General features: G+C 29.6%; 4 protein-coding genes across 4 annotated transcripts; 2 read left to right on the top strand and 2 right to left on the bottom strand.

Annotated features, from left to right (window-relative positions):
* Positions 1-3,111: 3,111 nt before the first annotated feature.
* On the bottom strand, positions 3,112-4,016 carry LOC137826653 (enoyl-CoA delta isomerase 1, peroxisomal). The gene has a single exon (XM_068632720.2). The coding sequence runs from the start codon at positions 3,897-3,899 to the stop codon at positions 3,201-3,203; it is 699 nt and encodes a 232-aa protein (XP_068488821.1). The 5' UTR covers positions 3,900-4,016; the 3' UTR covers positions 3,112-3,200.
* A 431-nt stretch (positions 4,017-4,447) lies between these two features.
* Positions 4,448-8,764, bottom strand: ACR9 (ACT domain-containing protein). The gene is made up of 6 exons (XM_068632719.2): positions 8,220-8,764; positions 7,561-7,779; positions 7,370-7,475; positions 5,828-6,176; positions 4,940-5,224; positions 4,448-4,830 (listed from the first exon to the last, which is right to left on the bottom strand). The coding sequence occupies exons 1-6, from the start codon at positions 8,371-8,373 to the stop codon at positions 4,684-4,686; spliced, it is 1,260 nt and encodes a 419-aa protein (XP_068488820.1). The 5' UTR covers positions 8,374-8,764; the 3' UTR covers positions 4,448-4,683.
* An 8,788-nt stretch (positions 8,765-17,552) lies between these two features.
* LOC137824007 (heat shock cognate 70 kDa protein 2) lies at positions 17,553-20,629 on the top strand. Its single transcript, XM_068629418.2, has 2 exons — positions 17,553-18,062; positions 18,727-20,629. Exons 1-2 carry the CDS (start codon positions 17,849-17,851, stop codon positions 20,460-20,462), a joined length of 1,950 nt encoding a protein of 649 aa, XP_068485519.1. The 5' UTR covers positions 17,553-17,848; the 3' UTR covers positions 20,463-20,629.
* A 3,879-nt stretch (positions 20,630-24,508) lies between these two features.
* LOC137824006 (Putative membrane lipoprotein) lies at positions 24,509-26,468 on the top strand. Its single transcript, XM_090293834.1, has 2 exons — positions 24,509-24,864; positions 24,978-26,468. Exon 2 carries the CDS (start codon positions 25,175-25,177, stop codon positions 26,021-26,023), a length of 849 nt encoding a protein of 282 aa, XP_090149960.1. The 5' UTR covers positions 24,509-24,864; positions 24,978-25,174; the 3' UTR covers positions 26,024-26,468.
* The last annotated feature ends 233 nt before the right edge of the window (positions 26,469-26,701 follow it).

Here is a 26,701-nt window from a genome sequence, read left to right as displayed (position 1 = left end):
GAGATCCTACATCGACTAAAGATTAAGACATTTCATAATATATAAATGGATACAAATCTCACCTTACAAACCGATTTTATGAAGTTGAGTTAAGTTTAAAATCCGCTTCTTAATAACCATTTTCACATTTCTTCCAAGGCTGGTTTCATAATTATTGTTCATGTCACACCTAGAATTCACATTATTGCCAATGTCACGGCTAGTGTTCATTCATACTATTGCCAATTTGTCACAGATACTATGCACAAGTTCATACTATTGCCAATGCCACAGAGTGTTCATGATATATATTACTCTGCCAATGTTTTCTGAGTTGTACATTTCAGCTATGAATGGCTCATAAGGGACCACCAGTTTAAGATCTCAAGTGCTGTGAAAGCCATGGATTCAAGAATTTTCTGATCTCAAACCATTATGCTTTTTCAATTTAGTGATTATTGTATGGTTTTGTACTTTGAGTCCAATTTAAGGCACCCCTTTTGCCCCTTTTTCTTTTTATTCATTTGAACATGTTGGAGCTTATAATTAGGCACAATTGTAACATCAAAATGGGGACACATTAAATGTAAATAATCTTGTACTTGTAAAAGAGGGCATCGCAGAGACTTAAATTATCATGGTATGGGATACGAGAAAAGTTAAATAAATGCTGCAGTTGGATCCTGTGAAGGAGGAACTGCATATTTTCACTACTAAGATCTCTCAACATTAATTCACCACACTTCCAACCATATCAACACAAAGAAATCAACAAACTAGGAAAGTTAGGCAAGTCTAAAATAATGTATTTGTGTTCGATACATGTATCGGTCACTGACACGTATACGACACATATTGATTAAGTGGTTAAGTGTTCAATTCAACAATTTTTTTTTTGAATTATGACAATTTTAACATAATTCCAACGTGATTTTAAAAAAAAATATACAGTGATTTTTTAAAAACTTAAAGTTGTTGTATAAGTTTTTATTATGATTATAAAAATAAGAAACAAATTATTTTGAACCGTGGTAAACATCTTTCATATTTGTTCAGATAAATCTTAACTAATTTATACAATTCATAATAATATAATATATAGATCAGTGTCTTTTCTTCGTGTTCTACATTTTGGAAATTACATGTATTGAAGAGGTGTCTGTGTAGTGTCAAGTGTTAGTGTCCGAGCTAAGAATTTTTTTTATAAAATTTAAAGCTAAATTGATTAATATTTTACCTTGTGAAACCTAGTTTTTTCAAGAATAGGCTTATAAGAACAAAGTCCAATAAATGGGTTTGGGTGATACAGTGATAGGTTTGCTGGCTATGCATCAATGAATGGCATGTGTGGTCCATCAACAACTATGTTCTCACAATAATTCAAATTCACATTCAGATTCAGGTTCAAATTAAAACTCTTGTCGAATGCATTATTTACGCTGACACAACAACAAAAACAAGTTTCGGGTATCTCGCTGTTTCTATGTTTTAGTTTACCTGTGCTGTCTTTTTCGCTTTTCCCTCTCTTCTTCAAATAAAATGAGACAAAAAACAAAAAGAAACTGAGATAAAATAAAACATCAAATTCTTATATTTGTTTCCAAGTGACAACTTTATCAGGTCAAAAGTTAGTTCAAAATTGAAAAACTAACCAAAAGTTAAAAATTAAAATAGGTTTGATAAAACTAATTAATCAAGTAATTTAAACTTATAAAATGATGAAAAATAGGTGATTATATGTTTTTTATAATTATAAACAGAATTTTTCATTTTTCATTTTAAGTAATATTTGTGTAAAATTTTATTCTTTATTGTAATTTAAAATAGTTGCATTTTTCAATAAAAAAAAATATTTATTAAAAGTGAAAATAAATAATTGAATAATTAAAATGATAATAAGCAAGTGTAAAATTAAATCGATAATTCTAAAAAAATGTAAAAGCACAACAATAACTCCAAGAAAAGTTTTAGTGGACATTACGATAGATATTAAAATATAAATTTTATTTAATAGTTACTTTAAAATGCTGATATGAATAACGTATTGAAATAAGTTAAAAAAAAATATTTTACCAAACACAAATGAAATAATTTTAGTGTCTATATTTTTTAAATATTTATAAAAGTTTGTTGTGTTCTTTTTGTTATAAATGTTGTATTATAAATTTATAATAATTTTAATTTTTTTAATTAATATGATGTAAATTTATAAATATCATTACAAATTTTTATAATCAATGAAAATACTCATTTAGAGTATGATAATTTTATAATCGTTATGTCTAAAAGAAAAAAATTATTTAATTATTTTGAAAGAAAATAATTATTCAATTATTTATTTTATTAAATAAATAAACATTTTTTTAAAAAGATGAATAATTACTATTATTATAACAATTATTGAAATAAATATATTATTAAATTTATTAAAAATTATTATGAAAATAAATAAATAAATATTTTTTTTAGTTTTGTTGGATGTACTTTTTTTTATTGTGTAGGCGGTTTTTTATTGGGAAGAATTATTTTAATTTAAAAAAGTAGTTATTTAAAGAGTAAAATTATAAAAAAATGACTTTTTTGTTTTTTTCAATTCAAATTTCCCTTAATTTTTTAAAATTCAAATTTTTAATTTAAAATAAACAATTATTAAATTTATTAAATTTTAATATTATAAAGGATAAAATTAGAAAATAGGTATATAAAAAAAACCCTTTAGATATATTATTATAGATTTTATATACCAAAAGTATTTGTATTCTAAATGAAATAGATTACTGAAATATAAGAATAAGAATCAATTTAATTTAAATCACTGAACTTTTACAAAAATTTATATGAAAAATGTATTGTAGGTTATATTAAATTGTTAAGGTCTAGGCTAATACACCAGAATCCTAACGTTTAAAACAAAAAAAAATCTAACGTTTAATATACAAAAAAAAAACTCTTTATATTTGGCTTCATTTTTTATGTTGAATTTTTGTTTTAAAATGATAAATATGATAAAAAAAATTATTCATCTTATTTAAAATAATCTAATGAAAGTAATATACTTGAAAAATAAAAATATCATAACAAAATTTGCAACAAAAAATTAAATAAAAAATTGACAAAAGTTGGATTGTAAGATTTTCAATTAATCTCAGTTTTTTTATTCCAAATAAAGCAATTCAAAATAAACTGGTCAACGAGTTTTAAAGGCTAATATAATATAAAAACTAAAGCCGCGAAGTAGGAGTTTGAGAGGTGTCTTCAACGGCCTGGATCACGGCACGGAGAAAGACCTTCCGATTCTGAGCGTACACGTGTCCATCCCACCCTCTCTTGACCAAACGAGCGGCTAAGTCGAGCGCAGCCTCAACGGTCTCACCGGCGCCGGAGTGAGCGGAGTCAATGACGCCGAGCGGAAGAGCATCCTCGGCTTTGAGCTTAGCCGCCGTCATGACGATGAGGCGCCGAGCCGCGGGTGTGGCGACCTTGGCTTCGAGGAGAGCGACGAACCAGGCGGGAATCACGAGGCTGATGTCGAGTTCGCTCATGTAGAGGAATCCCCTGTCGCGGCGCATGAGAACGTAGTCGTGGGCGAGGGCGAGCATGTAGCCGCCGGCGGCGGCGTGGCCGGTGACGGCGGCGATGGTCGGCATGGGGAGCGTGAGGAGATCGGAGACGACGGAGCGGAGGAGGGAGCCCATGAGGATCATGCGCTCTTCAGAGGACTGGGCCCACGCGAGGTCGAAGCCGTTAGAGAAGAATTTGCCGTGCGCGGTGGTGATTAGGGCGGAGGAGACGGTGGCTTCTTGACGGACGCGGCGGAGGGAGGATTGGATGGAATGGAGGAGAGTCGGGTTGAGACGGTGATCGCCATCGCCGGTTAGGGTTAGGATGAAAACGCTGCCTCTCTTCTCCAAAGTGCACATGTTTGTTTAGGGTTTGGATTGGAATGAGTGAAGAATGGTGTTTCTCACTATTTATCCCAATTACTAGTAGTTTTGGATTTGATTACTCCAACAATGGTTATTATATTAAATTCTGTAAAAAATTATTGTTAGAACAACACTGTTGTTCTTCCAACTCATTGGATCTGACTGAATAAAATAGTTTGATCATCACTGCAGAACAAAATATTCAACAGTGTGAAAGGAGAAAATGCACTTTATCGTGTTAGCCCTTCTTTCTCCTATTTTATGTAAAATTTTGTTTGAAATGGTATTCTATAAGATTTTCCCAAGATTAATATTTCATTATGTTACCATACTGAAAATTCGAGTTCAGAAGTTAATAACAATTTATATACTCTTATTTTCTTCAACTCACCGAAGTTAATAACAATTTATATACTCTTATTTTCTTCAACTCACCGAGATAATCTGTACTCTTCAACTTTGAATGAAGAATATGTTGGAATGTGAGAAAAATCTACCTCTACTAAACTTGGCCGTGTGAAATATTCAAGCTTCCTTGGTAGTTGATTCAAAGCATCTAATTTTTCAAAATGATAAAACCAATTTACAGAAAATTCATCACTAAAGCGAGAGAAAAGAAACATGAGACCGTCTACAATGCTAAAATTACATGATTGTAGTTGATTATATGCCTGCTACCTAAACCATATTCAAAAGAAAGTAAGCTGTAATTTAAGAAAAAGGGATTGAAAAAGGCACACAGCACCAAAAGTGCTTTTCATTTGTACAGAGAACCAAATTACCAGCCCATCAATGTCCTTCTAACTTTGTCCACAATCTGACTTCTTGTTTGGCTTCTGGTCAGTGGGAAGTTACGGTTTTCCTCCAACAGAAATCTATACACTTCCCATTGGCGTTCTTGCGTTGAATGTCTTACAACTTCAGCCTGCAAAGTGAGAAACAGCTTTCATTCAGAAACTGTAACAACATTGCTTCAGAGAACATCCAAAGTTGTCATGTCACAGTAACTCATTTTTGTAAAAGAAAACACTTACTGAGAAAATGCATATTCCCAAAGCTTTTAAAGCCAATGTAACATCATAGAATACACGGGGCCTTCCCTTTCCAGAAAGCTCTACAGGATTAGCAACCAGAAGTTCTGTGTCTGGACCCCTGCTCACTATGATCACCCTCAAAGGATGAAGCATCTCTTCCTTTAAGCATGAACATAAGGTTTTCTGACTGTCAAGATCTATGATCTTTTTCCCATCATTTTGCTGAACAAATAAGTCTATGTTTCGAAAGCCCTCCACGCTTGAAGAAAATCGACCAAAAGCAACCTGATTCAGAAATATGCAAACGACTAATGAGCTATGTAGCATAAACACTAACAAGAACACTGATACGATACGTATAAATTGACAATAAAGATTACAACTATGTTTCAATTTTTTTAGCAGAAATATGTTTCTCATGGTTGACTCAAAAGGATTTGTTCCTTATTTTTATAATCATAATAATGTATTTTTTCTTTTTAAAATTGTGTTAGAACCGTACTAAAATTGTAAGAAATCTAACAAATATTTATTGAATTTGACACTTCACCAATACGTGTCCTACGAGTGTCGGTGTCCAATACGTATATCCGGTACGGACACATCATTTAAGAGGCATGTCCGAGCCTCATAATGAGTAAACTTGCAGCAATGAAAAAATTATGTAACAAAACATATGGTTATGAATTGTATATGAATAATGAATCCATGAATACTTTAGCAGAATAAGATCAACAGATTAAAAATGGAAATAATCAAGTCCAAACTGAGTACCAAATATGGCAGGACTTTATAATGCTTCCTTTGATTTAGTTTCATGTATAATGGTTCACTAGGGAGAAGCAGAAGGCCATTTGCATGCATAAATAACGATTCAGGACACAATACCTTAATATCAGAGTCCTTAGAGATCCTCATAATGTCATAACACAGACCCTTCTGGTCAACACACTGTATCTGAAGTAGGGTATGAACTGGGCTCAGTGAATTATCTACAGTAACAGTAGGTGTCTTCAGTGTTTTCATATCTTGGCTGAGAGGATGCAAAGACACCTTGTCCAGCAGCTCAGAACTGAATAATTCTTCGGCAAAAGCTGGTGGAAGAGAAGAAAACCCCTGCAGATGTCCATATTCAGGCCCAGCCAATTGAAGTTCACTGGAGATACACCTCTCTCCTAAAGCGTCCATAAGAAATTCAGACACATGATCTTGCCTCTTTTTCGTGTGAAGCAATTCCCTGTTTTTATCAGTAAGAAAATACAAAATGTCACATAATTATCATAAGCTACCTACAAAGTACGAGCAGAAGCACGTTTAGCTAGTATATATTCCATCCAGTTTCTGCATAAAATAATCATGAAGAGCATAACAAATGGAAGAAACCATAAAACAAATTTGTCTCCTTTTTTTTCTCTGTTCATCTTGGGTCCTTCCAACTGCAGCAATGTTGGATTGTGAAAGATTGTACATGATAGTTTAAAGAGTAGGATAGTTTGACAACCTATCATATACAAGTTACAACTATTACACAACTAATTTAAATATTAAATAATATTTTTTTCTAGTTTGTTTGTTAACGGTATCAAATGATTATTTATGAAAAATTGGTTGTCAATATGAAAATAATATTCCATATCCTTGTTTCCTTAGCTCTCAATTAGGGATCCGTTACCAATTTATTTCGATGGAGGCAAGATCAAAAATAATTTATGTACATTTTTTTTCTCCCGAGACACATTTTAAGAACAAGACAATACTTCAGATGCGATAATCGTCCTTGAATCGGTTGTCAATATGAATATATTATTCCATCAACATCAAAATAAAAATCTTTGACACATGATTCAATCCTACTTTTCAAATAACAGTCCTCCCCTCAATTCATCCAGTATCCACTCCAATTCTCACACACTTCATTATCACATACCCGATGGAATTGCAAATAGTGATAGATAAAAATAAATTCGTCAAATTTTTTGTCCAAACAAGCAAAACATGTTGATTTTTAGAAGCCACACGTATTTTTGCAATTCAGAAGCTTAAGAGGAACTAATGCCAATAGGATAGGAATATTATCCCCAATTCTGAAACCAAATTCACTGTCCCTCACATATCAACAATCTATTAGAAATAGGCTTTTTAAGATGAGCACTTCTCAAGTTTTATAAATTCTATTTAAGCCATATATCTCTAGTTGGTGTGGAATTAAACTACCACCTTGATTCTGCAACTAAAGCAATCCCTCTAAGATACCGCAACTAAGGTGGGTTAGGAATGACCACAATTAAAGTGACTTTCCATCAGAATCAAACACCAATCTCCCAGGTGAGCTTTTCACGGACATATGTTATAGAAGATTCTAAATAGATTGAATGGTGTAAAGAAAAGCACTCAGCATATGCAGAATACAAACAAGAATCTCATACTCACATCCCATCTGTGATAAAGAGCATTTCTAACACCCTGCCATCTGGGGTTGGCATGGCTTTGACTCTCTGAATAATAAGTTCAAGGTTGCACAGGATTTCATTAATATCTAAAAGAACATACAAAAAAAAAAGTGTCAAAAACTGCAGTAACCAACCAAAAACCAAAAGAGAGAACAAGCAGAAACTAGTTACCATGTAGCAACCCTTTCTTATCAACACACCAAACCTTCAACAGGTAAATCGGAGGAGGTGAAGGGCTCGTGGAGAGTTGATTGAAGCAATAAGAAAACAAACATGAAGGGCAAGCTGAAAGCAGACGAGTCTTCAAACTCTCCCAATCAACTTTGACAGATGCTGGATGTGGAAGAACCCAATACACGATGTAGCACCACCTTCCATCCGTTGAAATATCTGCAACACCATCCAATTAACACGTTAAAACAGCCACAACAACAACAAATCATACCTCCAAAACAATGAAAAATACCAACATCAAATCATGCAACTGTTACTTCGAGTATCCTCTGCAGAACTATATCAGAAAATCTCGAAAAAACTAATTAAACTTACCACGAACAAACTCAATATCAAACTATACAAATGGTTGATAACTTTTTTGTAGGAGCTACAAGTATCCGTTTTTATTTTTCTTTTCACAACCACTTTGCACAACAAAACTCATGATTTGAAAACTGATTTGCGTCTACGTGTCCCTATTAAATGGTTGTTATTTGCAGAAAGGGTAGTGGAAAAAACAGAGTTTCAGGGAGAAAAGACACATGAGAGTAAAACGGGTAAAGGTTTGAGATTTGTTGGAGAAAGAAGAAACCCAGATGAGAAAAGCGAGGTACCGGCGCGGGTAATGCGGAGACCGAACTCGAGGATGATTCTGCAGAGATCACAGCCGAGACCAGCCTTGTCGGGGCAATTGACGGTGACGATGCAGGGCTCATTGGCGTCCTTCCCTTGCTGGATCACAACGCCGTCGTCCCATGGTATCCCCATGACTGCGAAGTGGTGGGTTTAGGGGACGAGCGCCGCCGTGAAAAGCATTGCCGGAGCGCAAAATGGCGGCTGAGGAACAAAACTAAACTGTGAATGAAACTTGTGGAAGACTGAATTGCACTGAGATAACGTGAAAATATATGTGCTTCTCAGAAAGCAATGAATCCTATTTTTTGCAATTTTCAGAATTATTTCAAATATGCAAAATGGATAAAATTTAATTCCTTATTAAAATCATCTTAAATGTTTTTATTTATTTCCTCAAACTTCAAATATAAACATATCAGAAAAAAATTACATTGGTTCAAATTTTAATTAATTCCATCTAATTTTAAGAATGGCATTTATAGAATTTCTTTTTCTGTTATACGAGAAAACTGTAATATATATCAACTAGTTAAAATACATTTCCGGAAGAAGATATTTCTATAAAGTTAAAATTTGTTTATATTTCAGTCTATTTTTTCCTAATTTCGTTTGGAAAGAGTATTTAAATATTTTAGTTACTAATTTCATAAAAAATTATTCTAAAAACTTCATAAAAAAAATTACATAATAGTTACTTATATTCCAAAAACATTTTTGAGTGAGTTGTATAAGTTCTCCTAAATCAGTGAATTTTTCATTTATTTATAGACTTCAAAGTAAAATGAGATATAAAAATATATATTAAAGGTATCTTTAGCGAGTTTCTCATTGTTGCATAGAATCTCTAATATGTATATACTCAATTAATAATTATTGATATGATGACGTGTTTGATCTTTGAATTTTAAGTCGTTTTTTAGTTAGTTATGGTAGGATAGACTATCGAGGTTTTTTTTTTTTATGTATGTGTCTTTTACTTTGTAAGATGGTTGGTTCAACCATCCCTAAATTGGATCACATTTATTATATTTTTTTTTACATAAAAACTATATAAAAATGTTTTTTTTTGTTTAATTTAAAAAATATGGTTAATTATTATAGTTTTGAATAAGAAGTGAATGATGAATATTGTTTGTTTTGCATTGGTATTTTGATTGGTGGAGGTAATTGGAGTGGGGACAGATAAGAGGTTTGTGGTGTGTCATATCCACGTCAACTCTCACTGTGCTCTGTTTGGCCACATCTTCATTTTCATTTAAATATACCTTCCTTTTTATATTAAATGCCCCACTATCCAACTCATTTTCTGTTCAAAATATATAAATCCATTTTTTTATAACCTCAAATTACTTTATGCATAAACACTCTCTTTTATAATTTTTTTAAAATTCTTACTCTTAACTTCTATGCTACGTTATTTCAAAATTCATTTTACCCTTTCTCTTCAATAAATACAAAAGTTTGTCTTTTTTAATAAAAACAAGCATATGCACCAGTGTTATTACAAAATGTGACGAGTAATTTTTTTTCAGTTAACTTTTAATCTTCTTGAATTTTAAGTGTTATAGTCTTTCGACTTTTCATTCTTTTCGCTTCTATTTATGATAGAAAAATATCTGCAAAGATACTACGACTTTCAAGTCAATCTTAATACAATCTGTAGGGTGTGAAGTTAAAAATTATTTGTATCTTTCTTATTTATACTTTTTAGTTAGATATTTGTTACGGACTTGCACGTAAAATCCAAAAAATATTCAATCTCATCTTAATTATTGTTTGCAGATCAGTTAGACTAATGACGTTTTAATATCTCTTGTGATTTATGTTAACGGTATCAAAATCGACATGATGTCAGTCTCGTGACTATCCGATACAATTAATGTTATTAAGATACATATAATCATAATTGAATTAATACTCGTATAACATTAAATATCTACATCATACTTAGATAATATTAATAGAAAAAACAAAATAATTATGAGTACAAATTAACTCATTATAATAAAAAACATAAAAAATAAATAAATGATAGGATTTCTCCACTGATATAAATATAGTCATTTAAAAGTATCTTTCTAATGATGCGTTTTCAATTATTGCTTTTAAAAACGTGCGATAATAATTTTTGTATTTAATTTAGTATTGAAATAAGAGATTTTTATGATGATTTTGAGTAAAAAAATGATAATGAGAGTTTTGTAATTAATTCAATGTTGGAATAACCAACTTTTGACAACAACTTTATATTTTATTTGTTTGGTCAATAAAAACAATGTTGGTTGGAACTATATTATATTATTTAACTTTTAACTATAGTTGAATCCACTATGCTTTTTAAAATATTGATATAAGTTATTTTCACCATCTTTAAAAGTTTTTTTTTTCTAATGGTGAAAGTTAATGATAGAAAAAATTACATAATACATTAAAAAATATTATTTTGATATTTAATCCTTTTTATCAAAAGCTCTCTCTTTCTACATGTGATACTTTGAAACGCTTTTTCTAGTAATAGCCATGCAATTCATTTATTCAAAATTTTCTAAAAATGCTTCAAGGTTTCCCAATTAATTTGTATTACATTAGATGCATTCATAGAAGGGAAATCAATTGAAAAAGCTATTTTTAAATTTTCTTATTCAAAACCCTTTATATAACATAAGTATAAATAATATTCTTAATTTTATCATAAGCTTTTCTAGTATTCTCAAAACGTATCAAAATACAATTATACCATATTTCAGAAATGACATATGATCTTGAAATTAAAGAAGATAAACTGACAAATAATTAAATTATTTTGCATAAAATCATTTAATCCATTTTCAGATTTAGTTGCCAAAAACACTAATAGTAATGTGTTGTTTCATCTTGTGGATATTAACGACAATAAATAAAAGCATAGATGAATAAAAAGAAATCATATTGATCCCTTTCTACCTTAAATTCTCATAAGTGGCACTTTACATCAATTAACATTACAATAAAATTATTAAATAAAAACTAATTATAATAATAAAAATAATTATTTATTATATTAATTAAATTATATATTATTTTAAAAATTAAAAAATTTATTGGTGTATAAGTAATTTTTATTATTGATAAATAATTTCTAATAACTAAAACTTAAATAACTAATTAAATTTTAATATAAAGAATATTTATTAATAATAAAATTTACTTATATACTGATAATTTTTTAATTTCTAAAATAATATCTAGTTAGTTAATATAGTAATTAATTAATTATTATCTGTAAAATTAGTTTGTTTTAGTATAATTTCGATAAGATTATGGTGGAATGGTATGATTCCATATAAATTTAGCCAAATTCAGAGTAGTAATAATAAGAACAGTTAAAAAAACATCTTTGAGAGTTCATATGAATATACTTTAAAAAAAAATGTATATCCATTATAAATAACTTTTTAATTGAAAATAGTACATATATTCTTAAATAATTGTATCTTTTTGAGTTATTTAGTTATTTTTATCCATATACATTTTTATCGTTTTACTCATTTAATTGATGTAACAAATGGTAAATAAATATTAATATATAACTATCTTATGAACATTTTTAAGAATAACATTTTTTCTCTTCATCCTTTGTACCAATAATGAAGTAAAATGAGACAAAAAAAATTAATGTCAATGTACTAGAGTTTCAGAGATTTAAATCTTTAGTTTCCTTTATATGCACGTCTATTTAGTCTGCATGTAATAAAAGTTTGTGTTGATTTTTCTGCTAAAGTTTAGAGATGTTTGAACCCTAGTAGTTTTGGTTTATTGAAATTAGTTGTGTGATTTGACAGTGATTTATTTTTCCAAAAAACTAGCACCATCTGTTTATTAATGGTGAGAGGAAGAAAACTCCATTCTTCTTTATTTGACTGAGTAATATTACAAAAACTACTCATTAATTAAAATCATTATAATGTATTCAACTAGTGGCCATAGTAATGTTCCAAAAAGGTGCAAAAAAAAAAACATTCAATAAACTAATGAGTGGTGGATGTAGGCACCATCATTATCAACCATGTGAGTGTGATTAAGGAATGACACAGAAAAAAAAAATGTAGAAGACAAAGAATCATTTTAAATAACAACATATGTTTAAATCATATTGTTTGAATAATATTAGAAAAATAAATAAATTAAAGTGCATGTGGGTTGAAACTATTCTGACAATAACATGTCTTTATTCTACAACCATGTCACTATTCTGACCCTAACATGTCTTTACTTTCCAACCATGTCTTTTCACAGATTGGAGAACTCACATTACATCGATTAAAAATAATAATTTCATATTATATAAGTGAGAACAAATCTTATCTTAATAATTAATTTTATAAGATTGAGTCATGATTAAATTTTACTTTTTAATATGGTATCAAATTTTTTTAAAATATAGAAAATTTGGTTAGGTTTATCAAACCACCTTATGTCAGGTCATTATTGGATCATCCATAAATATATAGTCACATACACAAAATTGACAACCTTGAGATAATGTGTATTAGAGATTCACATTAATTAGAGAAAAAACACTTCATAACATATAAATAAATGCGAACTTCACACTATCATATCTTATAGGATTAAGATAGGTTTAAATTACAATTCTTAATACCCAAATTTTAATTTTAATCTAACTATTTTTTTCAAAATTATCCATATTCAATATTTTCGTTTAGACAAAGTTAAAGTAATTTGAATAATTTTTCATGGACATACACAGAATTAAGAAACATATACATCAGATAAACACATCAAACCAGACCAATATTGCAATATGTGTTCACAATTTTTTTGATAGCACAAAAGCAGCAGTTAGTTAATTATGTGTGGCTTTGTTTTATTCATGAAAAGTAGGCTGCAAACCCAAATAATTGAAAAGATAACTTTGTATATATTTAGTGAATTGTTTATGGTGCACTTAGCATGCCATTTAGAATTGGATCTACTCAAAACCAAGCTCATACAATCATTATTTACTTAATAATAAGAATAATAATAATATAGAACACCGAGTTGGTCTATAGGACAACAATTTGATTGCAAAAAGACAGATAGTTGAAAATGATATCTTGTCTCCATGAAAATGAAACATTTACCTTTTACCTATTTTAAGGAAAATTCCAATTTTATGCATTTAATTATAAATTTTCACAAATAATGAAATTAGGAGTTTATTAATATACACATTTTTTATTTGTTGTTTTTGTTGGTGATTTTTTTTATCAACAATAAAATAAATAAATAAATATGAATCAATTCGAGAGTGACTCAATCCTTATGCAGAGATATCTGACAACAATCTCTTATTAAATCGCCTACCAGTCTAGTAAAAGAACAATCAAACCAACATTAACCAATATTAATGAATCAACCTCATACAAGTTAAAGGATCAATCTCTCTTAAAAAAAATTAATTATATTTACTATTTACTATTTTCTATCAACCACGTTTTTTTTTCCATCGTATTTAAGGGAATTGAATTGGGTATCGTTGCTATCAACTACTTGTTGGTACGAAATTTTATATATTTGACTGTGAATGAAAATTAAACTATGGTTTTTAAAAAAAATCATATTCAATACTTTTAAATTGGTTTTTTAAAAAATATTTACAATTCGTTTAAAATTAAAAGTTCTTTTTAATTAATGAAGTTGGATGTTGATTACCAACCACACAAACTAAGTTTAACTTTATCACAAGAAGAAACTTTTGTTAACAAAACTAAATATCACAAAGTGAATTGGTAATTTATAATAAACGTGTTATAAATTTAAATTTTATTAATTACAATAAATAAATAAATATATATATATATATATATAGAGAGAGAGAGAGAGAGAGAGAGAGATATTTTAGTAATTTTTTAAATACAACTAATTAGCAACTTTTTTAATTTCATTTTTGCATGCTAACGTGATAAAAACACTTAGTCTCATATTGTTTTTAATTTTGTTTAGGCCTAAATGGATCCTGTTAAGCATAAAATAATATTATAGTGATCTTGATTTCTTAATTTGTAGTTACTTTTATTTTTATTTTATTGAATTGTAATTTTAGTCTAATCATGTGAGTGTGGACAAGTAATAAACTCATAACATTATTTAATACATTTATTTTCTTTCAAAATTAATACACTAGATACATGTGTTATTATATATATTGAGATTACGAAAATTATTAATAAAAATCAATTTTAAAAATAAAAAATAATTAATTATTATATTGATTAATTAATAAGAATTTAAACATTAGTTTATATAAAATTTCAGGTCATAATCGGTTTGATAAAATTTTGGAGGATGACATTATGTTGAATATAATGTTTGTTGTATTTGTTAAATGTTAATTATTGTTCTTACACGATTTCTTACTACCAATTAGCTCAACTGATCAAAGTCTATTGCACTGAAAGAAAGTTGCTTGTTAGAAAATTAAGAACTGTGCAACATTAGATTTCATAATTAATGTTTGATTAATTAGAATCTTTATTTTTTTTAATACCAATTTCAATTATTCTTCTAATTCTTTGTTTTTCAAAAAAAATATTATTTTCATCTCTGTTTCCTTCCCATCATATTATTAACAAGATCTTTCAAACATATTTTTAATTAGAAAATATTATTCAGTCCTAAATATTGCGAATAAGAATTTTTTCCTAAACAAATTTATTACCGTGTTTTGTTCTCGAAGACTTGAAGTTAGAAGAATTAGCAAAATAACAAAGACAAGTTAAGGGGGTGCAAGAAGAAATAGCCCAAGTTAAGTATCGATGGAAATGTGTCTAAAGTGACAAAACTATTTACTTGGGCCTGCACTTCCAATAAAACTGAAATGTATAGTGGGTTTCTTTTAACACCTTAATATCTCATTTTCTACTTTATAGAAAAAAAAGTCTCAATTATTCACGAGTAAGAAATATTATGACATTATGAATTATATGAAAATCTATAATTTTGTAATCCATAATCCAAAAATTTATTTATACCATCTAAAATTAAAAAAATATATTTTAAATTATACAATTCAAGATGTAAAAGTGTATTAGCAATTTCTATTATTTCAAAATGTATTCTATTTTCAAAATATATTATCCTATATTTTGAATTGTATAATTTAAAATATATTTTTAAATTTGAAAATTATTTTAAATTATGTATTTTAGAAAATATTTTCAAATAACTATTTCAAAAAATCTAAAACATGAACATTTTTTCCCAACAACATACGGTATACTATATTTATTTTAAATTTATAAAAATAATACAAATACCACAGTATAATAATTGTTTTTCATTTTAGTTGTTTGATTACAAAAATCTAATGTTAGAAATTTTAAGTTACACGTAATTAATTTTCTCATAGATATCACTCTTAGAAAAGGTTGGTTATGCTCTCCAAAACGAGTTTTCTTTTATAATCATGGAATAATCCGTCATATATAAATAATATGAAAAATATAATTAATCTATGGACAAAAAATAGTAAGAAAGTCTTAGAAAAACTAATTATAACTAGAAAACATAATTTTTCTAAGAGTTATTTTCTTTTTATCCTCTTCAATTTAATTTAATATACGAGTGTTTATGTAAGAGAAATATAATAATTATGACTTTTCCTGATATAATATGGGGTTCAATCAGGATAAACATTGTAATTTGCTATATATTTTTTATTCTTTAATTTATGGAAAATAACAATAATAATAATAATAGTTTATTATTATTTTATATTCAATCATGAAAACAATTTAAACTATTGTTATTTTATTTAATTTTCTTCTAATAGAAGAAATATATTTAGAGTTATAATAAAAAAGCCCAAAAAAAGGTTGTTGAATTTTAGTTATTTTGATTAATTATGTTGACTATTATTCTTATTCTTATTATTTACAGAATATTTTTATAATGATAAAAAAATGTATTCTCTTTATATAACCTTATCGGAAACACGTATCAATGAGTATTTACATTTTTGTAAAAATATTTTTAATATAATATTACTATACTATAAAATTATAATAAATTTAGAAATTTAATACAAATTATAATTTTTTTATATATATTGTTATAGAAATTTGATATTATGTTTTTTTGTGTTTTTAAAAAACTTTTTTTAATCTGAAAATAATATATTAATCGGTTTATCTTATAAGCAAGTGTGTTGTTAATTAATCCTTAATATGTTGTTATAAAATATGTTATTTGAGTAATAACAAAAGAATAATTCTCTTACTAGTAAGTATAGATATAAAAGATAGCTGTGCTTTTATTCTCCTCTTTCTTCCTTCATACATAAAGAAAATATGCTCTTTAATTTTTTATTTCTAATTTAAATAATCATCATATTTGTCGTATTTTAATATTATAAATAATATTTTTATATATTGTTATAGGTATATAAGAATAAAAAATTATATACATAAAATATCTTATATATTATAGATTATATACAATATAAATAATTTTTTATTTTCTATGTTAAAGAGAACAGGCTAACCAAAATTTGTTTCTTAAATTTAATGATTAAAAGAAATATGGTTCAGAATAAAACCTAATTGGATTTGAAAAAAAGACATAAATATATTAAAACAAAGGTGTATGTATGTAGCAGACTTATAAATTCCATTTACACTATCAAAATCATTACATTATTTTATTAGACTAATCAATTAATCAATAATTAAAGATAATATATTTTTAGTCATGATAAAAAATTATTTTAATCCGGTAAATAATAAAGTATGAATAATAATTATATAAATATGAACAAATTCAAAAATTTTAACCGTACCAAGTGCTGAACACCGAAGTCTTACTTTAGTGTTGAAATGTTTTTTTCAAGTATCATCTAAGTTCGAAATTTTCGATTTTGAGGAGATCATAGGACGAAAAAGTAAGCAGAGATAAGGTAATTGTTCTCTTAGTTTCAATCCCATTTAAAAATAAAAGGTAAAAAATACTTTGTAAATATATTTTTTTAATTTCAGACGTTGAAATTAAAATAACAAATGATCCATAATAATCATATAAATATGCACAAATTTAAAAAATTCAGCATAGCACAAGTACCGAGCATCAAAGTCTTATTTAAGTGTTGGAAGGTCTTTTGTAAGTACGATTTAAGTCCAGAATTATCGAGTTTGAGAACATAACACGGGATAGATTGAGAGAAAAAATATAATCATTCTCTTAATTTTAATCCCATTAAAAATAAAGGTATTTTTTTAAAAAAATACTTTTGTAAATTTTTTTTTTTTAAATTTCAGGCCGTTGAAAGAGTTGTTGGGTATCCAAGTTGGCAGATACAAAGAAGGCTCTAGAACCAACCAGAAGCAGAGAGAGACGCTCACCATATGATCGTGTTCCCATGTAAGCAAAAGAAGATTCTAGAATTTTAAATTTTAATAAATCCCACACTTATATAAACCCCTTTTCTCTCTTAACCTAACAAACTGTAAGAATTGTTGAGAGTCTTTTCTTTTCTTCTCTTTTTCTTTCTCAGTTTCGGCGCTTTACTACCTAAAATCATCTTCATCTTCTCTATATTTTCTGTAACTTGTTCTTCGCGGATCTAACAATGGCCGGAAAAGGAGATGGTCCTGCCATCGGAATCGATCTCGGCACCACCTACTCATGCGTCGGAGTCTGGCAGCACGACCGTGTCGAAATCATCGCCAATGACCAGGGTAACAGGACGACGCCTTCTTACGTCGGCTTCACCGATTCCGAACGGTTGATCGGTGACGCTGCCAAGAATCAGGTCGCCATGAACCCTATTAACACCGTTTTCGGTAAGATCCGCATCCGAATCAACCATTTATTACTGTTTATTTCTTATGCTTCTATTTGATCGTAACTTATCTATAATGTTTCTAGATTTCTGGATCTGTTATTGCAGCTCAATTGTTCTCATTTTGTAATTTTTATTTCGTGACATTATTATTTTTGGTATTATTGACTTTATTGTTGTTGTTATTATTATTATTATTATTATTATTATTATTATTATCATATAAAATATATGAAAATGATGATTTTACAAATCCTGGCATAGTTTGAACTTATCTTTTACATTATTGGGGTTTTGCACTTCACTCGCTATGCTCGAATGTATATTTGCATTGTAAATTTGAGTATGAATTGTCTAAGTGTACAGTAGTGTTGTTTGTTGAAATTTGATATTGGGCGGCTTTGTATTATCATTCCTTTTAATTTAATTCTATTTTATGCAACATTCACCGTAATTATTTGTTGAAATTCAGTAGTACTATTAGATGCTAATTATTTTTGTTAGGAGAGTTGGAGTAGTTGCATGTTGTAGTAAGAGTATTATTTGTTGATGGATGATTGATTATTTGTGGTGATCTTTTAGATGTTAGAGGTTTTATTAGAACGGTGTTGTTATATAATGTTTGTTTAGTGATGAATGATTGATTATTTATTGTGACATTTTAGATGCGAAGCGATTGATTGGAAGGAGATTCTCTGATACAACCGTCCAGAGTGATGTGAAGCTGTGGCCATTTAAAGTGGTTCCTGGTCCTGCCGACAAACCTATGATTGTTGTAAATTACAAGGGCGAGGAGAAGCAGTTTGCTGCTGAGGAGATTTCCTCTATGGTCCTCATGAAGATGCGTGAAATAGCCGAAGCTTATCTCGGATCAGCTGTGAAGAATGCAGTGGTCACAGTTCCTGCATACTTCAACGATTCCCAGCGTCAGGCCACAAAGGATGCTGGAGTCATTGCGGGCCTTAACGTCATGCGTATCATCAATGAACCCACCGCCGCCGCCATTGCTTATGGACTCGACAAGAAGGCCACTAGTGTGGGCGAGAAGAACGTCTTGATCTTTGATCTGGGAGGTGGTACCTTCGATGTCTCTCTTCTCACAATAGAAGAGGGAATCTTCGAGGTTAAGGCCACTGCAGGAGATACCCATCTTGGAGGTGAAGATTTTGACAACAGAATGGTTAACCATTTCGTTCAGGAGTTTAAGAGAAAGCACAAGAAGGACATCAGTGGGAACCCCAGGGCCCTTAGACGGTTGAGGACTGCCTGCGAGAGGGCGAAGAGGACTCTCTCTTCAACTGCACAAACCACAATTGAAATTGATTCTCTCTACGAAGGTGTTGACTTCTACACCACAATCACCAGGGCCAGGTTTGAGGAGCTCAACATGGATCTTTTCAGAAAGTGTATGGAACCTGTTGAGAAGTGTCTGAGGGACGCCAAGATGGACAAGAGCACTGTCCATGATGTTGTTCTGGTTGGTGGATCCACTAGAATCCCTAAAGTGCAGCAGCTGTTGCAAGATTTCTTCAATGGCAAGGAACTCTGCAAGAGTATCAACCCAGATGAGGCTGTTGCCTATGGAGCTGCTGTTCAGGCAGCAATATTGAGCGGTGAGGGTAATGAGAAAGTGCAGGATCTGTTGCTGTTGGATGTTACGCCACTTTCTCTTGGTTTGGAAACTGCCGGTGGTGTCATGACTGTTCTAATTCCAAGGAACACCACCATCCCCACCAAGAAGGAGCAAGTGTTCTCTACTTACTCCGACAACCAACCCGGTGTCTTGATCCAGGTGTACGAGGGAGAGAGAGCCAGAACCAGGGACAACAACTTGTTGGGTAAATTTGAGCTTTCTGGCATTCCCCCAGCACCCAGGGGTGTTCCTCAGATCACCGTCTGCTTCGACATCGACGCCAACGGTATCTTGAATGTCTCGGCGGAGGACAAGACCACCGGTCAGAAAAACAAGATTACAATCACCAATGACAAGGGTAGACTCTCGAAGGACGAGATCGAGAAGATGGTTCAGGAGGCTGAGAAGTACAAGGCGGAGGATGAGGAGCACAAGAAGAAGGTGGATGCAAAGAATGCATTGGAAAACTATGCTTACAACATGAGGAACACCATCAAGGATGAGAAGATTGCTTCCAAACTTTCTGGTGATGATAAGAAGAAGATTGAAGATGCCATTGAGAGTGCTATTCAGTGGTTGGACACTAACCAGCTTGGTGAGGCAGATGAGTTTGAAGACAAGATGAAGGAGCTTGAGAGCATTTGCAACCCAATCATTGCTAAGATGTACCAGGGTGCCGGAGCTCCCGACATGGCTGGAGGCATGGACGAAGATGTTCCTCCGTCAGGATCTGGCGGCGCCGGTCCTAAGATTGAAGAAGTTGACTAAACTGTTTAGTCATTTACATGTTCTCGTGGACCTATATATTTCGGGATTATTTTGTTCAGAATTTTGGCCCAGCATTTGTTTAGTATGGAATACTTTATCTTGGACTTCTATCTGTATTGAAAATGTTAAAATCTCTCGGTAAAAAGATAACAATTTTATTGGCCAAATATTTTGTTTTCTTTTTCTGTTTTAAATGATGATTACTTAAAAAAATTATACTCATTATCATTAACTAAACTTAACGATCCTTTTTGTCGCCATTACAACTTTATAAATTTATATGTAAGTGCTTGTAATTTATTAACTATAATTTTCAAGTTGATAAGTAGATTGAAAATTTACTTGGCGGTTTACTGTTCATAAATAATGGACATTTTAAGCTGCCACTCCCTCCTTAATCCTTTTGTTAATGGATCTATTAATTTTATTTTATTCCTTTCTCCTTTTTCTATTATAATTTCTCCTTTATTGTATTTATTATCAATCACATCTCTTTTATATTGTAATTTATAATAAAATTAATTTTAAATATTCTATAAATACTATTAAAATTTATCTATTAGATGAATTTAGCTGTATATTACTACATTGAGGGTAGAAGAGGTAAATTGATCATAATACAAACTAGGCTATTAACCTAACAATGCATAACTCAGCTATTAACATAACAAGAACATCATATTCCTATAATGCATAACTCGCTAACCTACCAAGAATCATAAAAACATCATAGATAAGGTCTAAGGAGATTGGATTTAGATTGTGGTGTATAACTTTATAGCCTTGCATGACTTAAGAACATCATAAGTAAGGTCTAAGAAAATTGGATTTAGATTGTGATGTATAATTCCATAGTTTTGCATAAGTCGGTTATCAACCTATCATCGGTAAGACCTAAAGAGATTGGATTTAGATTGTGGTGTATAACACCCTATCTTTGGGCTTGGAGTCCAGAGGCTAAAAAAACTCCCATGTATTCCCCATCTTTAGGTCTCATATCAAACACATAGACTTTATAAGAAGAATCCATACAAAAAGCATAGATTTGACAATGATATATATTAAGTACATAAACTTGTTATTAGGTGTGCAATGTTATAATTTAAGGTCAATCACCTTCTTAAGTCATATCTTAATAATTATGTGTTTGATATTGCTTTAAGTTTATGTATTTGGTATAGGTTCTTCTCTAATTTATATATCCAGGATGAGATTGTTGTTATATTTAAGTATTTGGTATACATTTTAGATATGTTGTTAAATTTAAGTATTTGGTATACATAGATATGGATTGTATTTTAGATATGGATTGTGAAAAAATGATGATTTTTTTTAGTCTCTAGATTCAAAGTTTAAGACTGAGGGTTGTGTGATGTTACATTCATACTCAAACCATATCTTTCCAAGATCTATGACATTTTTGGAAGGTTGATAATCAAGTTATATGAGTGAATGATTGATTTACCATCTTCTAACCATTGGATAAAAGTCTGATATTATGGTCTACGATCTAACCGTTGGATAAAAGTATGATATTATGGTCTACGATTAATATATGTTTAATCTTAATTTAAGTTATTTGCTAAAAAGTAAGATATGTCAATTCAATTTATTTAATTTAAATCTAAATAGTATTATTGAAGTATTTAATTTTTTCAATACAAATTACAACATTAAAAATGTATAATTAATAATAAATATAATGAATAGAGATTTAAAATAAGATCCAATGCAATAATAAAAAAAGGAAAATAAACAAACATTAAATTAAAAGATATACTTGATAAAATAATTATTTCAACTTATGATTTTCATACTTAGAAGAAACAAAATTGTTTGTAGTATGAATTAGGTACGAAAAGAAGTGTTTTTGTCTTTGTTATACATTTGTATTTTCTGAAATTAAGTCAAGAAGATATAAGAATTTGAACATTAGTTTATATAAAATTTCAGATGATAATCGGTTTGATAAAATTTTGCAGGCATGATGACATAGAAAATGAGTAAGGTAGCTTAGATATGTTTGACATTATGTTGAATCTAATGTTGTATTTGTTGAATGTTAATTATTGTCCTTACTACAATTGCACGGAAAGAAAGTTGCTTATTAGAAAATTAAGAATTGTGCAACATTATTTGATTTCATAATTAATGTTGTTGGATTAGTTAGAATCATTATTTTTTAATACCATTTTAAATTATTCTTACATTTTTTTATTTTAATTTTTTTTATCTTTATTTTCTTTTTAATCTTACAATACAAGAGATCGAATATCTCCTATCAAGTATCTTATCTTTAGTTCTGTTATCAGTCTGTCAAGTCCGAGGCATAAACAGTCTAACGCAAGTTACTTAGAGTGTTAAGGTGTTTGTGAATTTAGAACTAAAAAAGTGATTACCTTTTACCATCTTATCCTATTTATAACTTTCTATTCTATTTATAATTTTATATTCTATTTATAACTTTATATTGAGCTTATTTTTTAATGACACTGATCCAAGTCTAATAATTTTTTAATGATATTTTTTACCGTGTTTTGTTCTTGAAGTTTGAAGAATTAGCAAAATAACAAGAGAAGTTAAGTATAGATGGAAATGTGTCTAAAGTGACAAAACTATTTACTTGGGCCTGCACTTTCAAAAAACTGAAACGTATAGTGGATTTCTTTTAACACCTCAATATTTTTTTTTTACTTGATAGAAAAAAAAAAGTCTCAACTATTCATGAGTAAGAAATGTTATGACATTATGAACTATGTGAAAATTTATTATAAATTTTGTAATCCATAATTCAAAAATTTATTTATACCATCTAAAATTCAAAAATATATTTCAAATTATACAATTCATATTGTGATATAAAAATGTATTTTAAATTAAGCAATTTCTATTATTTCAAATTTATTCTATTTTAAAAACATATTATCATATATTATGAATTTTATAATTTAAAATATATTTTTAAATTTGAAACTTATTTTAAATTATGTAATCTAAAATATATTTATGGATTGTATAATTTGAAAAATATTTTTGAATATAAAAATAAATTTCAAATTATGTAATTTATAAGATATTTTCAAATAACTATTTCAAAAATATTAAACATGAACATTTTTTTCCAACAACCTATATATGGTATACTATATTTAATTTAAGTTTATAAGAATAATACAAATACTATAATATAATACTTGCTTTTCATTTTAGTATTTGATTACCAAAATCTAATGCTAGAAATTTTAAGTTACAAGTAATTAACTTTCTTAGAAATTTAACTTTTAATCTACTTATAAATATGAACAAATAATTAATTATTGTTATTTTTCTATCTTATAAAAAAATTCTTTAGGCTCTTAACTTTTATTTATTTATAAGATTTGAATTCGAAACTTAATTTATATAATGTATTACCGTATATGTAGTATTTAACTCTTAATACGTATAAATACATACCCATTGCAGAATACAATAAATAGTAAGTTGTTGCTTTGGAGCATCATAATCCAGCAAAAGAATAAGGTTAATGATACATTAATAACTTCAATTATGTCATCATATTACATCTCTCAATATTATTATTTTAATATTTTTCATATCATTTAGTTATAAATTTATTTTTTATTATATATATTTATTTTTAAACTCATCACATTAAAAATTATATACAACTTTAATATTTTTTAAACTATCATTTTCCATTTTTCAAAGAAAGAATAAAAGTTGCTTCACTCTCAAAAAACAATTTGTGTCAAAACAAAAAATCATGGAACAATAAAAAGCATTCAACAAAGAGCATGATTAAGATTTTAAAAACCCAAGCTTTCAGATATGGAATCATTGTCCCTCCTATTTGTGAGTGAGTGCATAACATAGCACCATGTAGTACCAACTAGAGTCATGGGAGAAATGAAATATTCTCTTGTTTGAAATCACAAGTTACATTGGATATGCAATGAGGCAGTGACAATGTGACATGTCACTTTCATGGTTTTTTTTTTCTTTATATAATTTTTCTGATCCCATGTGAGTCTCTCTCGAAGGACGAGACCCTCCAACCATAAACTAGACAGGTACATACATGGACTCTCTGTAGTTATTTTCTGGCTTCTGGTTTTTGGTGCATTCTCAAAGTGGTTTATGGTTTATGGGATCTTTCCTTTCCATTCTCCTTTCACCTGTTTAAAAGGGTTGCATCACATTCTTTGAGGCTAATGATGAGACTAATCCATATCAGGGTGTTTAATCCCAAATGGGGTTAGGTTAAATAAAGCCAAGGGCCCATGGGTTCATTATGCTTATGATTTGCATGTGTTGCTTTCAAGAGAAAAGAGAGTTTTTTTGGTTGGTTGGCTGTTTTAGCAGATTGCTGTTCTGAGAGGCTTTGCAATTTGCAACCAAGGTTTGTCATTATGCCATGCTTTATTGGTGGAAGGGGATGTAGTCATTTTTAGCTACAGTGTTACATTCATACATTAATCTTTTTTACTAAAAAGATTATCCACACTTTTTCAGTGCTTCAGTTCAGAATCTGAGGATAAAGTCCAGAGACTTTTAGTTAATTGCTCCTGAGATTTTCCAGAACTCATTTTGATTTTGTTTTTGTAGCCCACTGGTGTTTTTTTATGTGATTTTCTGGGTTAGTTTGGACATTGAGCATCTTTGGAGGTTGTAAAAGTTAGTGTTTTTTTCAATGTGATTTGAGGAGAAAGATGAAATCTTTGAGTAGTGTAGGTCTTGGTCTAAGTATTATTTTTGGTTGCCTTTTGTTGGCTCTGGTAGCTGAGGTTTACTATTTGCTGTGGTGGAAGAGGATAACCAACAGAGAGATTGAGAATGATTATGGCAACCCTGTGAAGGAGTTGTTCTACATGTTTTGTTGGAAGAGGCCATCATCATCTTCTTTGAGGCAAACAAGTTTCACTCCTCCTGAGCTTTGTTCTTCAATGAGAATTGGTGACACCCTTGTTCATAACCCAGAACAAGTTCATTCTCAAAGTGCAAAGGATTTTGTTTTCAAACCCTTTGGGGAGGATGGCATCGATGCAGAATACATGAGGCAACAGGACCTCTTAGGTCCTCCAAGATTCTTGTTCACCATAATAGAAGAATCAAAGGAAGATTTAGAATCTGATGATGGCAAATCTAAGTGTGACAAGAGTGGAAAAGGTTCAAGGGGTAGAAGCTTGGGTGATTTGCTAGTGGTGGAGACACCATACATGACACCTACTACTTCTCCACCTTTTTTCACTCCTCCTTTCGCTACTCCTATCAGTCCCTATAACCAGCACGGATTCAACCCTCTTTTTGAAACAGCAACTGATGCTGAGTTCAACAGATTAAAGTCCTCACCTCCTCCAAAATTCAAGTTCTTACAGGAAGCAGAAGAGAAGCTTAGAAGAAAACTAGAACAAGATGAACATAAGGGAAATGGAGATGAGGTTGAAGGTTCTTTCATCACAATAGTTGTTGACAAGAAAACAGAAAAAGAGCTTAATCACCATCCTCGTCCACCACAGTACCATTCAAGCACTTCACAGGTACTTCCCTTAGCTTCTTGACACATTCACCAACCAAGAAGAAAGAAACCGGCTAACACCAAAGTTCTGCCAAGTCAATTATGAGTTTTTTTCTTCATTAATCTTTCTAATTACATGTTGAACAATCCCACCTTTTTCGTAATGGGAATTTGTTTCTCCTCTTGAGTTGTCTTGGGATGCAGTTGTGGTTTAATCTGCTAAGCCAGTTGTGAGATGTACTACTCTCAATGTTTCATAACACCATATGGGGGACCATATTTTCAGACCATAAATGCTTCAAGGTGGGTCTGATGAAGTTGGAAAGTTTATTTTTATTTTATTTTACCAAAACTTACAAAGCTTTTAGTAGTGAGAAATGAGACAGAAAGATCAAGAAAGTTGTTAAAAAATGTCATGTCATGGTAAATATCTCCAAAAATATGAAATCTAATGACATGGTATGATTTATGTAATCAGTTTGCATTAAGCATTTGTTCTGTTGTGTAATTAAAATTCCAATGCCAATTTTTTTTCCCATTTTAATGATGCATCTGACACTGTCATGATAATTATTTTCAATTGTTTTTGAGGGATGAGATGGTCCAACCTCTTGCATACATACAAGTAGCTTTCTTGTGAGGGTAATTGAAAGAATTATTTCAGGGTCATCCTATTTTTTTCCCTCTCTTTATTAGCCTGCTAGTGAATGAGACATGAGTT

The sequence above is a fragment of the Phaseolus vulgaris genome, chromosome 8 (genome assembly GCF_051622355.1).
Source record: "Phaseolus vulgaris cultivar YP4 chromosome 8, ASM5162235v1, whole genome shotgun sequence".
Classification (NCBI taxonomy): Eukaryota; Viridiplantae; Streptophyta; class Magnoliopsida; order Fabales; family Fabaceae; genus Phaseolus; species Phaseolus vulgaris.
The sequence above is the reverse complement of the archived record's forward strand: the minus strand, read 5'-3'. Positions and strand labels throughout refer to the sequence as shown.